Consider the following 14553-nt stretch of genomic DNA (forward strand, 5'->3'; position numbering starts at 1 on the left):
TCTGGTTTGGAAGCACGCCAGTTCCTACCCTGGCCAGGTGAAGTAGCTTTCGCAGTTGAAGATGGCAGATGCTGCTCATTTTGTTAGATTGCAAAATGTATCACTATAAATAATACTTTTTCATAACCTTAATTACAATCATAGAATTTTCATGCTAAGCAAAGTGAAAATAAAAATAACATGTGTGAAGTGAGCATTCTGGTGCAAAATGGCTGCATCACCCAGGTGGGTGCCAGGTAACCCTCAATAAATATGCACAATGCACAGTTATAGACATAAGCTTTATTTTCCAACATGTGTAGAGCGCATTATTAATGATTCAATGGAATCAACCAAAGTCTTACAATTTTCAAATAAAACTAATATTTCTCTAAAGAACAGGTTCCACAATTGTTGGCACCCCTGGTTTACTACTGTGAGAACACCTCTGACAAAGATGACAGCTTTTCCTATAATTGGTGATTAGGTTAGAGAATAGATTTGAAGGGATTTCTGACCATTCCTCCATGCAGTATTTGTATGAATCATTGATATCCTTGGGTTTGCGCTTATGGACTGCCCTCTTGAGTTCAGACCACTGGTTCCTGATGTGATTTAAGCCTGGAGAATGAGATGGCCATTGCAGAACATGGATGTTGTTTTTATGGATGGATGTAGCATGTTCCGAACAGTGTGACTTTCATGACGAATAAAAGTCGCACTGTGTGTGTGTGTGTGTGTGTGTGTGTGTGTGTGTGTGTGTGTGTGTGTGTGTGTGTGTGTGTGTGTGTGTGTGTGTGGAAAGTATATTTCCTTCCGCTTTCATAAAAACTTGGTACGAGTCACATATGCGATGCATTTGAGCATACAGTGACAGTTATAATGCCCTGTGACATTGTGGAGGGGAAGCTGTTTCTAACGAGAGACTACGAACCAGTCAGGCTTATACGGCGGTGTTCGGACCATGGTGAGCTAACACGGTCTTCAGAACACACGGACGTTGTGCAGTTATATGTCTTTTTCTCTATAAATATTGTTTTAGCATCTGAGATAGTCAATAAGCAACCATAATCATAAACCACATTCCTGAGGAGAAAAACTATCATTGAACAGACATTAACTTGTGGTGGAAGCGGCCACTTCCCTGTGTTCTGTTCGGAACACGGTGAGTTTAGGTTATATTTGGAGTCATTGACCTACTGGACAATGTAGCATCCTAGCAGAGGCAACCAGTTCACTGTGAAGCACTTTGAGTGTGGGAGGAATTATTAATAATCATAATAATAATAATAATAATAATATTACATATTATTATTATTATATAAACGGCTTATAAATGGCTTAACCGCGGACTGCCTGATCGCAAATTTATGGAACATTGCTTTTGGTAAGAAGTGAGGAGCCCTAATTTCAAAAATCCTTCTGCACAGATGTTCATTATAATTCTGAGGGTACCAGAAGTATTATCTAAAACCTGTATTCGAATATATTACTGCTGAAAAGTCATTCAGCCGGTTGGTTATATAAAACAAAAATGGAGGAGCGAGTTGAATGTTGAAATGTCTCAGGTACCTCCGACTTGCAAACCTGGAGAGACTTCTACTGGAAGAACCTTCTGTGTTCCTTCACAACCCCCCACCCCAATGGAATGAGGAACACATTGGTTACACGGTGTTAGTGGAAGGAACACCGGCTAACACAAGCAATGTCTTTGCTTTAGGGCCTTTTGAGAAAGACAAGAGTCATTAAGAGACAAACTTTAGACAACAGTCTTGTGTCTTGTGTCTACTACAACCATAGACTTACGTATTTAACTTGAGAGGCAAGCACGCCTTCAGCTAACCTTAGGTTGTGAATCCCAGGGATTAAGCATGTTATGTTTCATATGAAAAAGCAGTTTGTGAAAATATGTAGTATATGTTTCCATTTTAATAAACATTTCCTAAAACGTCAGGACCAAAACAACCATCGTTTCGCAAACCGCTATACATAATGAAACTTATGACAGAACCTAATCAGGACATTTTTTATCTGACCGTTAAATCACCTTAGTTTTCTACATTTAATTGAATGGGCGGCAAGCTCTTTGAGCATGCACAGTAGAGGCCAGTTTCCTGCGCCCCCTTCCCTCTCTACTCCCTCTATCGCACGGGTGTGAAACTCAAATTCTGGAGGGCCGTGTTGTCTGCAGGTTTTCAATATGCTTCAGCATGACTCATTATTTTAAGTCTTTGATTGACGAAAGAGAGGAACACACCTTGTTCCTGAGGCCTTAATTAGTTAAACCTGCAGACACTGCGGCCCTCCAGGACTGGAGTTAAACCTGCAGACACTGCGACCCTCCAGGACTGGAGTTAAACCTGCAGACACTGCGGCCCTCCAGGACTGGAGTTAAACCTGCAGACACTGCGGCCCTCCAGGACTGGAGTTAAACCTGCAGACACTGCGGCCCTCCAGGACTGGAGTTAAACCTGCAGACACTGCGGCCCTCCAGGACTGGAGTTAAACCTGCAGACACTGCGACCCTCCTGGACTGGAGTTAAACCTGCAGACACTGCGGCCCTCCTGGACTGGAGTTAAACCTGCAGACACTGCGGCCCTCCAGGACTGGAGTTAAACCTGCAGACACTGCGACCCTCCAGGTCTGGAGTTAAACCTGCAGACACTGCGGCCCTCCAGGACTGGAGTTTGACACCCCTGCTCTATGGTGACAACCCTGCTGAATATGTAAAACAAATATGTTCTGTTAATCGTTGATAAAGCAATAAAAATTAAGGCTAAAAATATACACTCAGTGACCACTTTATTCAAAAGACCTGTACACCAGCTTGCTAATGCAAATATTTAATCAGCCAATCACATGGCAACAACTACATGCATCCAAGCATGTAGATATGGTCAAAAGGTTCAGCTTTTTTTCAGGCCAAACTTCAGAATGGGGACAAAAGTGTATTAGAAGGTGGAATAATTGTTGGTGCCAGACAGGGTGGTTTGAGTATCTCAGCTGCTGATCTTGTGGGATTTTCACGCACAACAGTCTCTAGACTCAAGGATGTTTTTTGTTTTTCACACCATTTTGCAGAGAATGGTGTGAAAAACAAAAAACATCCAGTGAGCAGCAGTTCTGCAGGCAAAAACACATTGTTAATGAGAGAGGTCAGTAGAGAAGGGCCAGACTGGTCAAAGCGGACAGGGAGGAAACCTCTAAGTCGATAGGCTACAGCAGCAGAAGACCAATTAATCTAAAAAATAAATGCCTAATAAAGTGCTCACTGAGTGTACTCGTTACCCATGTGTTGCCGACTTTCTTCCTTTATTTCTCAACATTACGCATTCCATTTCCCCACAGGAGGACAAACAGGCGGAGATGAAATCCGGGTTCATGGCCTCTTTCCTGGACTTCCTCAAATCCGGAAAGAGGCCACACCCTCCCGGCTCCGGGATGGAGCCAGGGCCAGGGGGCGGAGCCGGGGACGATGGCTCCGCCCCCATGAAGGGTGGGCTCCGGCCGCTGTCCCCGGCCCCGGCCCCGCCCCCTCCCCCGTTCGGGGATGGCGAGGGCGGGCTGGGTCTGGGCAGCTGCCCCAGCCCCTGCAAGCGTCTGGACGAGGAGCTGAAGAGGAACCTGGAGACGCTGCCCTCCTTCTCCTCCGATGAGGAGGACTCTGTCAGCAAGAACCAGGACCTGCAGAAGAGCATCTCCTCCGCCATATCCGCCCTCTACGACACGCCCCAGGTCCTGGCCCCGCCCCCTCTGGAGCCCGCCCCGCCTCCCCAACAAGCCCCGCCCCTCACCCCCCCGCCTGCCCTGCCCGTCCACACCCCCACCCCCACCCTCACCCCCACCTCCACCCCTGAGCCCCAGGCCCTGCCTGAGCCCATGGAGATGGAGAGAGGGGAGAAGAGCGTAGAGGAGGGGGTGGTGGTGGAAGAGGAGGAGGAGGAGGAAGAGGAGGAGGAGGAGGGGGTGGGGGAAGAAGAGGAGGTACAGAAGGAAGAAGAGGTGTGGCAGGAGACAGAGGATAAGAAGGAAAGGAGGGTGTCTGAAGAGGAGGAAAGGAGGGTGTCTGAAGAGGAGGAAAGGAGGGTGTCTGAAGAGGAGGAAAGGAGGGTTCCTGAAGAGGAGGAAAGGAGGGTTCCTGAAGAGGAGGAAAAGGAGGAGGAACAGGAGGAGGAGAAGGAGGAGGAGCTGGAGATTCTGTGTGTGCCAAAGGTTGACGGTAAGAGATGAACGATTTCTAACTACCATTGTCGTGACACGTGGAGTGAAGGTTGTATTGTTGGTCTCTTGCTTATGGATGTACTACAAACATACAGTGGCTTCAAAAAGTATTCAGACCCCTTAACTTTTTTTGTACACTTTAGCTACACTCAATAACCCCTAATGACAACGTGAAAACATGTTTTTAGAAAACTGCTAATTTATGGAAAAAAACTATAACTGAAATCTCATTTGCATAAGTGTTCAGACCCTTTGCTGTGGCACTCCAAAGTGTGGTCAGGTGCATCCTGTTTGATTGAATTATCTTGAGAACTTGAAGGCACACACCTGTGTATATAAGGTCCTACAATTGCATGTCAGGACATAGAACATCTGTGGAGAGACCTGAAGATGGCAGTTCACTGATGCCATCCAATCTGATGGATCTTGAGAGGATCTGCCAGGAAGAATGGGAGAAACTGCCCATATCCAGGTGTGCAAAGTTGGTTGATACTTAGCCAAGAAGACTTGATGCTGTACATGCTGCCAAAGGGGCTTCTACAAATTACTGAATTAAGGGCCTGAATATTTATGTAAATGAGAGATTTCAGTTTTGGATTTTTAATAAATTAGCAATTAACATTTTTTCCACTTTTTCATGGGTTATTGAGCATAGATTGGCAGTTTTAACAAATTAAAATTAAATCAGAAAATGAAGGGGTCTGAATACTTTATCTATCTGTGATGCAGTTGCTTGCAGCTGGAGTCAAGTTTATCTCATCTGTTCCTCTCTCCCTCCTTCAGATTCCCCGTCCGAGCCCCCCCCGGCCCCGGTTCCCCCCTCTCCTCCTTCTCTCTCCCCCTCTCCCACTCCTTCCTCCTCCTCTCCGTCCCCGCTCCCTCCGCCCCCCCTCTCCCTCCCCTCCCCCCTCCCCCTGCGGGGCGACCGGCCCCCATCCCAGCCTTGCAGCCCGCTGCCCCCGTCCCTCCCCTCCCCCTGCCCGTCCCCCCTGCCCCCCGCCCTGCCCCCGTCCGCCACCCCTCCCCCGTCCGACCCCTCGCCCCCGCCGCCCCCCACGCCCGACGAGGCCCCCGCGCCCCTGCTGACGGCGCTGCACCTGGCGCAGAAGCAGCGGGGCGCGGCGCTGGCCGGGGACAGCGAGGAGGGGGAGAGCGAGAGCGGGGGGGAGGGGATATTCCGCGAGAGGGACGAGTTCGTGGTGCGCACCGAAGACATCGGGACCCTCAAGGTGGGCGCCGCTCCTGGTCTGTCTCTCCCGCTGCGTTTCCGTGTCCCACATGTCCAGACCATTTCCCCAGAAAGCCTGCGGAAGAAAGTGCCAGTCGGTCCATCGACCTGTTCTGACGAGGGCACAAGCTGGGGCCAGGCAGAGGTCTGGGCTCCCTGGAGCAGAAGCATGTGACTTGGGACCTGTCACCTCATCATGTATTTGAAAAATCTGTTTCAATTGCTTTCCATCACCCTTTTTCACAACTCTCACAACTGTCTATCCATACGCCAACTTTTCTGTCTATCCTACAGTGAGGTCCCGATTTTTGCACGATATTTGCGTCTTGCATATTTGTGACACTGAGTGGTTTCAGGTCTTTAGACAAAATGTAGTACAAGACTAAGGGAACCTGTGCAAACCCAAAACACATTTCTATGCCTCCGTGCTGGTGACAGCCGTGGCCAGAGGTGTTGTGTTTTCAGGTTGTCAGTTTCTAATGAGAAAAAATATTGAATAATATTAATAATAAAAATACATTTAGCTCTACTTGTAGTGGATTCCTCAAGTTTATAAGTGAGTTATTGCTGGACAGACAGGGATGGAAACGGCAGCTTGACTGGTTGGCGGAGGCATACAAGTGCAGGGCAGTTATTTTGCTTTAGTTTAAATTATTGTTTCATTTACTCAACTCAAAAACCCAAGTCACCCCTGTGAAAAGTAGTTTCCACTTTACTGAGCTTATCTGCTGTATTAGAACCCATAAAATAATCTCAAAAAGTGCAAACCCTCCCTCCAGGTCCAGTCCAGAGGCAGCAAAGCATCCCTGCATCATCACACTACCACCACCATGTCTGATGTTCTTACTGTGAGATGCTACTTTTGCTTTAAGGCAGACATAATTGTACCTGTGTCATCCAAAAACTCCCGCTTTTGACTCATCTCTCCATCCAAGTGTTTGTTGCAAATGGCAAGCTAGTGGATGTATATGTTATTTGATTTTACGATAGCATTTATGGCATTATACATGAAAAATAAACAGGAAGAATATGTTTCCTGGAAAATGCCCAAAACCGGGTTGCCCTCCCTACTAATGTTATGCTTTTCCAGCTAATTTGACCTAACTGTATCTAAACGTTCACGACCTGTCAGGCTATGCACCATTTAAGCTACATCGTTGCATGGGATTGAACCAGCTGCTAGCCTAGTCATATTCTGGCAGCTTTATTTGTAGCCTGCTTTCTTTCTTACCTAATTCTTATTTTATCTCTTATATTGATTTTAAGTTTTCCATTCGTATAGTCTTCACGAGGACACTCGCAGTCTGAAGTTTGCACAACTAGCGTTTGACAAATAAACTTGATTTAGTCACTCTGCTAAATACAGCTAATAGACTAGACATGCTATCTTAAGTTATTCTGCTTATTAATAACATATCTTAACTTTGAGTAAATGAGCATTGATGTTAAGTTGCGTGGTTGTCCACAAAGTTTTGTCTACAACAGAATCTTTGTCTTCGGCTTGGGGAATGTAATAAAAAAAGGCATTTTAGAAGTCTATTTTACAAGTTCCCCAACTAACATTGCATAATTTTAAGATAATTCCACACTCAGAATTTTACACGAAATCCACACACATTCCACAGGGAGGAAGCAGAGAGGGTTACAGACAGAGATGGGATGGCTGTAGCTGCACACACACACACACACACACACACATGCACACACACTAACGTGACCCCCCCCCCCCCCCCCCACAGCTGGCTCTGCAGACAGGCCGAGAGCCTCCCCCCATCTGGAGGGTGCAGAAAGCCCTCCTGCAGAAGTTCTCCCCCGAAATCAAGGATGGGCAGCGGCAGTTCTGCGCTACCAGCAATGTGAGTGTCCCAGCCCCCCCCCTGCACACACACCTGCACACACCTGCACACACCTGCACACACATCCTCCAGCAATGTGAGTGTCCCAGCCCTCCCCCCTGCACACACACACCTGCACACACATCCTCCAGCAATGTGAGTGTCCCAGCCCTCCCCCCTGCACACACACACCTGCACACACATCCTCCAGCAATGTGAGTGTCCCAGCCCTCCCCACTGCACACACACACCTGCACACACATCCTCCAGCAATGTGAGTGTCCCAGCCCCCCCCTGCACACACACACCTGCACACACCTCCTCCAGCAATGTGAGTGTCCCAGCCCTCCCCCCTGCACACACACCTGCACACACAAACACACACCTGCACACACATCCTCCAGCAATGTGAGTGTCCCAGCCCCCCCCCTGCACACACACCTGCACACACAAACACACACCTGCACACACATCCTCCAGCAATGTGAGTGTCCCAGCCCTCCCCACTGCAAACACACACCTGCACACACAAACACACACCTGCACACACATCCTCCAGCAATGTGAGTGTCCCAGCCCCCCCCCTGCACACACACACCTGCACACACATCCTCCAGCAATGTGAGTGTCCCAGCCCTCCCCACTGCAAACACACACCTGCACACACATCCTCCAGCAATGTGAGTGTCCCAGCCCTCCCCACTGCAAACACACACCTGCACACACATCCTCCAGCAATGTGAGTGTCCCAGCCCTCCCCACTGCAAACACACACCTGCACACACATCCTCCAGCAATGTGAGTGTCCCAGCCCTCCCCACTGCAAACACACACCTGCACACACATCCTCCAGCAATGTGAGTGTCCCAGCCCTCCCCACTGCAAACACACACCTGCACACACATCCTCCAGCAATGTGAGTGTCCCAGCCCTCCCCACTGCACACACACACCTGCACACACCTGCACACACCTGCACACACACCTGCACACACATCCTCCAGCAATGTGAGTGTCCCAGCCCTCCCCACTGCAAACACACACCTGCACACACAAACACACACCTGCACACACATCCTCCAGCAATGTGAGTGTCCCAGCCCTCCCCACTGCAAACACACACCTGCACACACATCCTCCAGCAATGTGAGTGTCCCAGCCCTCCCCACTGCAAACACACACCTGCACACACATCCTCCAGCAATGTGAGTGTCCCAGCCCTCCCCACTGCAAACACACACCTGCACACACATCCTCCAGCAATGTGAGTGTCCCAGCCCTCCCCACTGCAAACACACACCTGCACACACAAACACACACCTGCACACACATCCTCCAGCATGCACAGAAGACCTAAACCAGGAAATCAATGTGTGTGTTCCTCAGTACTTGGGGTACTTTGGTGATGCCAAGACGCGCTACCAGCGTCTGTATGTCAAGTTCCTGGAGAACGTCAACAAGAAGGACTATGTGAGGGTGTGCTCCAGAAAACCCTGGCACAGACAGGCGCCCACTCTGAGGTACGCAGTGCACCCCACCCCCCCTCAGTGTCAGTGTCTGTTTCAGGAACCTGTCTCCCTGTCCTGTTTCAGTGAGCGCTGTGTCCCTTTCCTCTGTAAATCTACAGTGTGCTGAACGCACATTAAAAGTGTGGTGGTGCTGATGTACTTACTTTGGGGCTGATGTACTTCCTGCATTTCCCCCAAAAAACTTTATTCAACAACCGGAGATGAGTAAATTAACAAAATCTACTTCCTGTGGTGCTGATGTTCTTCCTGTGGTGCTGATGTTCTTCCTGTGGTGCTGATACACTTCCTGTGGTGCTGATGTTCTTCCTGTGGTGCTGATGTTCTTCCTGTGGTGCTGATATACTTCCTGTGGTGCTGATGTTCTTCCTGTGGTGCTGATGTTCTTCCTGTGGTGCTGATGTTCTTCCTGTGGTGCTGATGTTCTTCCTGTGATGCTGATGTACTTCCTGTGGTGCTGATGTTCTTCCTGTGGTGCTGATGTTCTTCCTGTGGTGCTGATGTACTTCCTGTGGTGCTGATGTACTTCCTGTGGTGCTGATGTACTTCCTGTGGTGCTGATGTACTTGTGTTTCTGCTTTTACAGGCGTCAGTCTCTTCCAAAGCCCACACTCCTTCCTCTCACCCAGACCCCTCCCCGGGTGGAGAGGGAGGATAAGGGGAGGGAGCAGAGGGAGAAAGAGAAGGAGAAAGAGAGGGAAAGGGAGAAGGAAAAAGAGAAGAAGCTGTCTCAGGAGAAAGTGGAAAAGCGAGGAGTGGAGAGAGGGAGAGGGAGGGAGGACAAGAGAGGAGGAGAGCGGAGGGTGGAGCGCCCCACGAGGGCCAGGCCAGTGAAGATGAAGGCCGAGCCTCCGCCCAAGAAGAGGAAGAAATGGCTGAAGGAGGTGCCCTCCTCTTCATCAGAGTCCTCACCTGACCCCGAGCCACCCTGTGAGGATGACGGTGCGAACCGAGTGTGTGTGAAGTGTGTGAAGTGTGTGAAGTGTGTGAAGTGTGTGAAGTGTGTGAAGTGTGTGAAGTGTGTGAAGTGTGTGAGTGTGTGTGTGAGTGTGTGAGTGTGTGTGTGTGTGAGTGAGTGTGTGAGTGAGTGAGTGAGTGAGTGAGTGAGTGAGTGAGTGAGTGAGTGAGTGAGTGAGTGAGTGAGTGAGTGAGTGAGTGAGTGAGTGAGTGAGTGAGTGAGTGAGTGTCAAAACGCACAAATTGGTCAGACAATTGAAAGAAAGATTCTGGCTATGTAATAACTTCTGTCAGGCTCGTCCCAGCAGGTGTGTGAGGGTTAACGTAGGTATAACCGTGGTGTATGTGCTCTCTCTCTGCAGCGGTGTCCCTGAGGGGGGCAGTGAACATTCGGGCCATGAGGGAACTGTTCCGCAGCTATGTGGAGATGCTGGTCAGCACCGCCCTCGACCCGGACATGATCCAGGCTCTGGAGGACACACATGGTGAGAGAGGGAGAGAGGGGGATGAGGGAGTGGGGAGGAGAGAGTTGGGGGAGGGAGGGAGGGAGAGGGAGAGAGAGAGAGAGAGAGAGAGAGGTGGGGGTGGGGGGAGAGAGGGAGTGGGGGGAGAGGGAGGGAGAGAGAGGGAGAGAGTGTGGGGGAGTCGGGGGAGAGGGAGGGAGAGGGAGAGGGAGTGGGGGGAGAGAGAGGGAGAGAGAGGGAGGGAGAGGGAGTGGGGGGGAGAGAGAGAGGGAGGGAGAGGGAGTGGGGGAGAGAGAGGGAGGGAGAGGGAGTGGGGGAGAGAGAGGGAGGGAGAGAGAGAGGGAGTGGGGGGAGAGAGAGAGAGAGAGAGAGAGAGAGAGAGGGGAGGGGGAGAGAGGGGAGGGGGAGAGAGAGGAAACAAGGATAGGTTTTTTCCTCTGTTAATTTACGCTCTGGAATCTGGTGAATGGTTCTCAGAGCCAGTCGAGGTGAATAGTGCCGGTGTAGGCGTTAGACTGAAGGAGTGACGGGGTGCTGTGATGTAATAATGATTTTCAGTCATTAAAAGTCATTTTGGGAACAAGCCGTTGATTATGTGAAGGTTGGGTAGTTATTTCTTTTGTCAGTGGACAGGGGAGGGGGAGAATGGGGGCATGGGTGCAGTGGAGGTGTGTGAACATGCAGGTCATCACTCCTCCCCCCTCCCACAGACGAGCTGTATCTGCCCCCCATGAGGAAGATCGACAGCATCCTGAACGAGCAGAAGAAGAGGCTACTGAGGAGAGCAAACATGAGCACTCAGCACCAGGTCTGTCTGTCTGTCTGTCTGTCTGTCTGTCTGTTATGAGGATTAACTTGGTCACTCAGCACTAGGTCTGTATATCTGTCCATGTGTTGTTCGTCTCCTCTCGGTTCTTCCTCATGTTTTGCCGTGTGCGATCACTTTGGTGGCCTTTTCCCGTCTAAATCGGTTTGTTTCAGAAACTGTGCAGATGAAGTCCAGGGGGAGGGTCTACAAAGCTGTCCAAAGCTCCCCTCAGGATGCCCACTCAGTTGGAGGTCGTTCCCATATCAACGGCCACACCCCAAATATATTTGAAAAACTGTAAATGCAGTGCCCTCCAACAGTATGGGAACAGGAGAGTGAAATGTGTTGTTTTTGCTATCGACTTTGTGCTATAGGTATTCACAGCGGTTTGCAGAAGTAATCGACCCCCTGTGCTCCGGGAGCTCCAAATTGAAAGATAAGCATACACAGATGAAAAATATTGCCTCAACGATGACGCATATTGTTTTTTACGATCGGCCTCCACCTGTGGATCATTTCAACAATGCACATTTTCCAGATAAAATGTGCACATTTGAGCTATCATTGGAAAGACTGTCGGTCTGAAGGGATGGAGTGAAGACCAAACAACATTCCACGGAAGTTAGAGATGAAGTATGAAATTAGGAATAGGGTACAAAAACAGTATCCGACTGGTCGGACATGCCAGTTAGCAATACTGGATCAATGGTAAGAAAGTGGAGGCTCCACCACAGCACCCAGGCTCTGACTAGACGAGGCTGCCCCTCAGAACTCCGCGTCTGTAAGGGGACTGGTGAGGGAAGCCACAAAGATAGCATCAGTCACTCTGGAGGAGCAACACAGTACTTTCCTCCTACAGTTCACAGACCAGCTGATTGGAGAGTCTTAAGTTGCCCATCGGTATGAGTGTGTGAGTGAATGCTGTGTGCTCCCTTGCAATAGATGGGTGAACTGTCCAGGGTGTATATCTGCCTCTCACCCACTGCATGTGGATGGGCTCCAACCCTTCATCACCCTGAACAGGAATAAGTGGTTTAGAAAATGAATTAATGTATATATATATGTTTAATGTTAAATGTTGAATGGACAATGATTTGAGTGTTGAATGGTAAATGTTGAATCTTGAGTGTTACATGTAAAATGCTGAATGCTGAATGTTAAATGTTAAATTCTGAATGGTAAATGTTGAATGTGGTGTGCTGAATGCTAAATGTTGGATGCTGAGTGTTAAATGCGGATGTTGAATCTCTCCTGTAGGAAGCTCTGCACTCCTTCCCCCAGATGACCGCGGACCCCCTGGAGACAGGGGCTGTGAAGGTGCGGCTGTGCGGGGAGGGGTACAACCGGAAAACGCTGAACCAGATCAAAAAGACCACGCCCAAACCACAGGCAAGTGCTGGAACACGGTCCCTGCAAAAACACGGGTGCGTGACAGACGTCTAGCTGGATGTGGTTTAACTGCCATTTTGTTCTCCTTCTCTTTCTCTCCATCTCCCTCTGTCTGCCTGGCTGTCACTCTCAGGACCTGAAGCTGTCAGCAGAAACCTGTCGAATCTACAGTCTCTATCACTCTCTCCACCATTACAAATATCACACCTTCCTGCACTGTAAGAGAGAGGTAAGGATTATCAGCCACACTCTTTTATCTGCCTCTCCTCTCTGTTCTCTTTCATCTGAATGAGGTTTAGTGTAGGGTACAGTCACTGCTGAATGAGGTTTAGTGTAGGGTACAGTCACTGCTGAATGAGGTTTAGTGTAGGGTACAGTCACTGCTGAATGAGGTTTAGTGTAGAGTACAGTCACTGCTGAATGAGGTTTAGTGTAGAGTACAGTCACTGCTGAATGAGGTTTAGTGTAGAGTACAGTCACTGCTGAATGAGGTTTAGTGTAGGGTACAGTCACTGCTGAATGAGGTTTAGTGTAGAGTACAGTCACTGCTGAATGAGGTTTAGTGTAGAGTACAGTCACTGCTGAATGAGGTTTAGTGTAGGGTACAGTCACTGCTTGAGAAATTCAATTTCGATATTTACAGAAAAAAACATTTTTTACGTGTGCGTGCGTTTCTCCATGCCTGTGTCACACTCCTCCCCTCTGGGCTGCATGCAGACGGACAGCATCGAGCAGGCAGCGGAGGACCCAGGGCAAGAGGAGGTGGTGCAGCAGTGCATGGCTAACCAGGGCTGGCTGGAGACGCTCTTTGACTCCTTTGTCGAGCTGCTCACTCTCAGCGCCAAGGCCTGAGGGAGGAAGAGGAAGAGGAAGAGGAGGGGAGAGAGACGGACGCGCGCTCGGCTGGTACGCAGGCTCGTGGGAGCGGGAGCTGGCTGCTGTTGCATTCTGGGTAACGCTCGATACCTGTCCGGCTGAACCGACTCGACGGAGACTTCAGGCAGGAGCTGGGCTGCCGACTCCACACAGGCCCGCTCTGACCAGCCACACGACAAACAAGGGGGGCGTCTGACCCCTCCCCACCTCACCTGGCCCGACGGGAGAGTCTGGGGAAGACCCGGGCGGGTCAGGAGGAGCTGTGCTCGGTTTGCTCTCATTCGGAAGGCGACTGTAACTGACATTTTTTAAAGGGAGGGGAGGGGAGGGGATGGGTGGGGCGAGGTGTGAATGTCGCTGAACTGCTCTGACGTATGGAAGACTGACAGTGAATAGCATATTTCTGTAGAGGACGGACTTTAATGGCTCCAGCAGGGTCAGTTTTGCTTTTCAGCTGTTTCACATACGTAATGTGGGACGTGTCTGTATATACCTATACAAATAATTGTGATTATTTATACGAGGACATTTTTAAGGAGTACCCTCCCAATATGGGATAATTTGCTATTATTATTTTAAATAATAATATTTTGTTAGGGTATTAAATGAAATGACTTGGATTCTTCTCGTCGCCTTGGCCGAAGGATGGAGGCGCGAGAAGACGAGAGCACGTCATCTTTTTTTGTGTGCTGAAAAAAAAAGGAAAAAAAAAACGTATTTGAAATTAAACGATGAAGTAACGGTAGTCTTTTTGTTTGTTCTTCAAAAGACAATGAGAGAAAGGAAGGGGAGGAAACTGTTAAATACATGCATTTTTGTTGCTTTCTGAAAGAAAGCAGGAACTAGTGAGCTGTAATGATTTAAAAAATGTGTTTACTGTTCGTTGTTTTTTATCTGTACGTTGTTTATTATAATTATTATTTTTGGAGCTACCTGTTTGTTTATTCTCTTGCGATTTTTTGGTGTTTACTGTATATATTGTACAGTTCTCAACTCGAATTCCCAGTTGCTCTGTACATTAATTACCTGTATTTGACAAAAGCTAATAAAAAAATTAAAAAAAAACTTAAAAGAACAACAGATGAAATGAAATTTGCTGCCCTTGTCTGGCTCTCTGAATGATTTCTCTGTGTCTCCCCCTTTCTTGTGTAAGTGCCCGTACTCTCCCTCACGCTGGCTCCGAGCGCCGCTGGGAGATACTCATCCACTGCTCAGTCAAAACGGTGGTGCTTGTTCATCATTTTGAATAATCTTTTCTTATTATCAAAAA

General features: G+C 48.9%; 1 protein-coding gene across 3 annotated transcripts in view; it reads left to right on the top strand.

The window, feature by feature from the left end:
* prr12b (proline rich 12b) overlaps positions 1-14375 on the top strand; it is a 40750-nt gene extending 26375 nt beyond the window's left edge. For 2 of the 3 annotated variants that reach the window (XM_061225261.1, XM_061225264.1), the window contains exons 6-15: positions 3329-4199; positions 4985-5430; positions 7169-7285; positions 8650-8783; positions 9376-9731; positions 10109-10231; positions 10921-11018; positions 12276-12407; positions 12541-12636; positions 13125-14375. In XM_061225261.1, coding sequence (XP_061081245.1) covers positions 3329-4199; positions 4985-5430; positions 7169-7285; positions 8650-8783; positions 9376-9731; positions 10109-10231; positions 10921-11018; positions 12276-12407; positions 12541-12636; positions 13125-13259 — 2508 coding nt within the window. In that variant the 3' untranslated portion in view covers positions 13260-14375. The remainder of the gene's footprint in view (positions 1-3328; positions 4200-4984; positions 5431-7168; positions 7286-8649; positions 8784-9375; positions 9732-10108; positions 10232-10920; positions 11019-12275; positions 12408-12540; positions 12637-13124) is intronic. The other variant, XM_061225263.1, reaches the window with a different exon arrangement.
* The last annotated feature ends 178 nt before the right edge of the window (positions 14376-14553 follow it).

Source organism: Conger conger, chromosome 16, assembly GCF_963514075.1.
Source record: "Conger conger chromosome 16, fConCon1.1, whole genome shotgun sequence".
Classification (NCBI taxonomy): domain Eukaryota; kingdom Metazoa; phylum Chordata; class Actinopteri; order Anguilliformes; family Congridae; genus Conger; species Conger conger.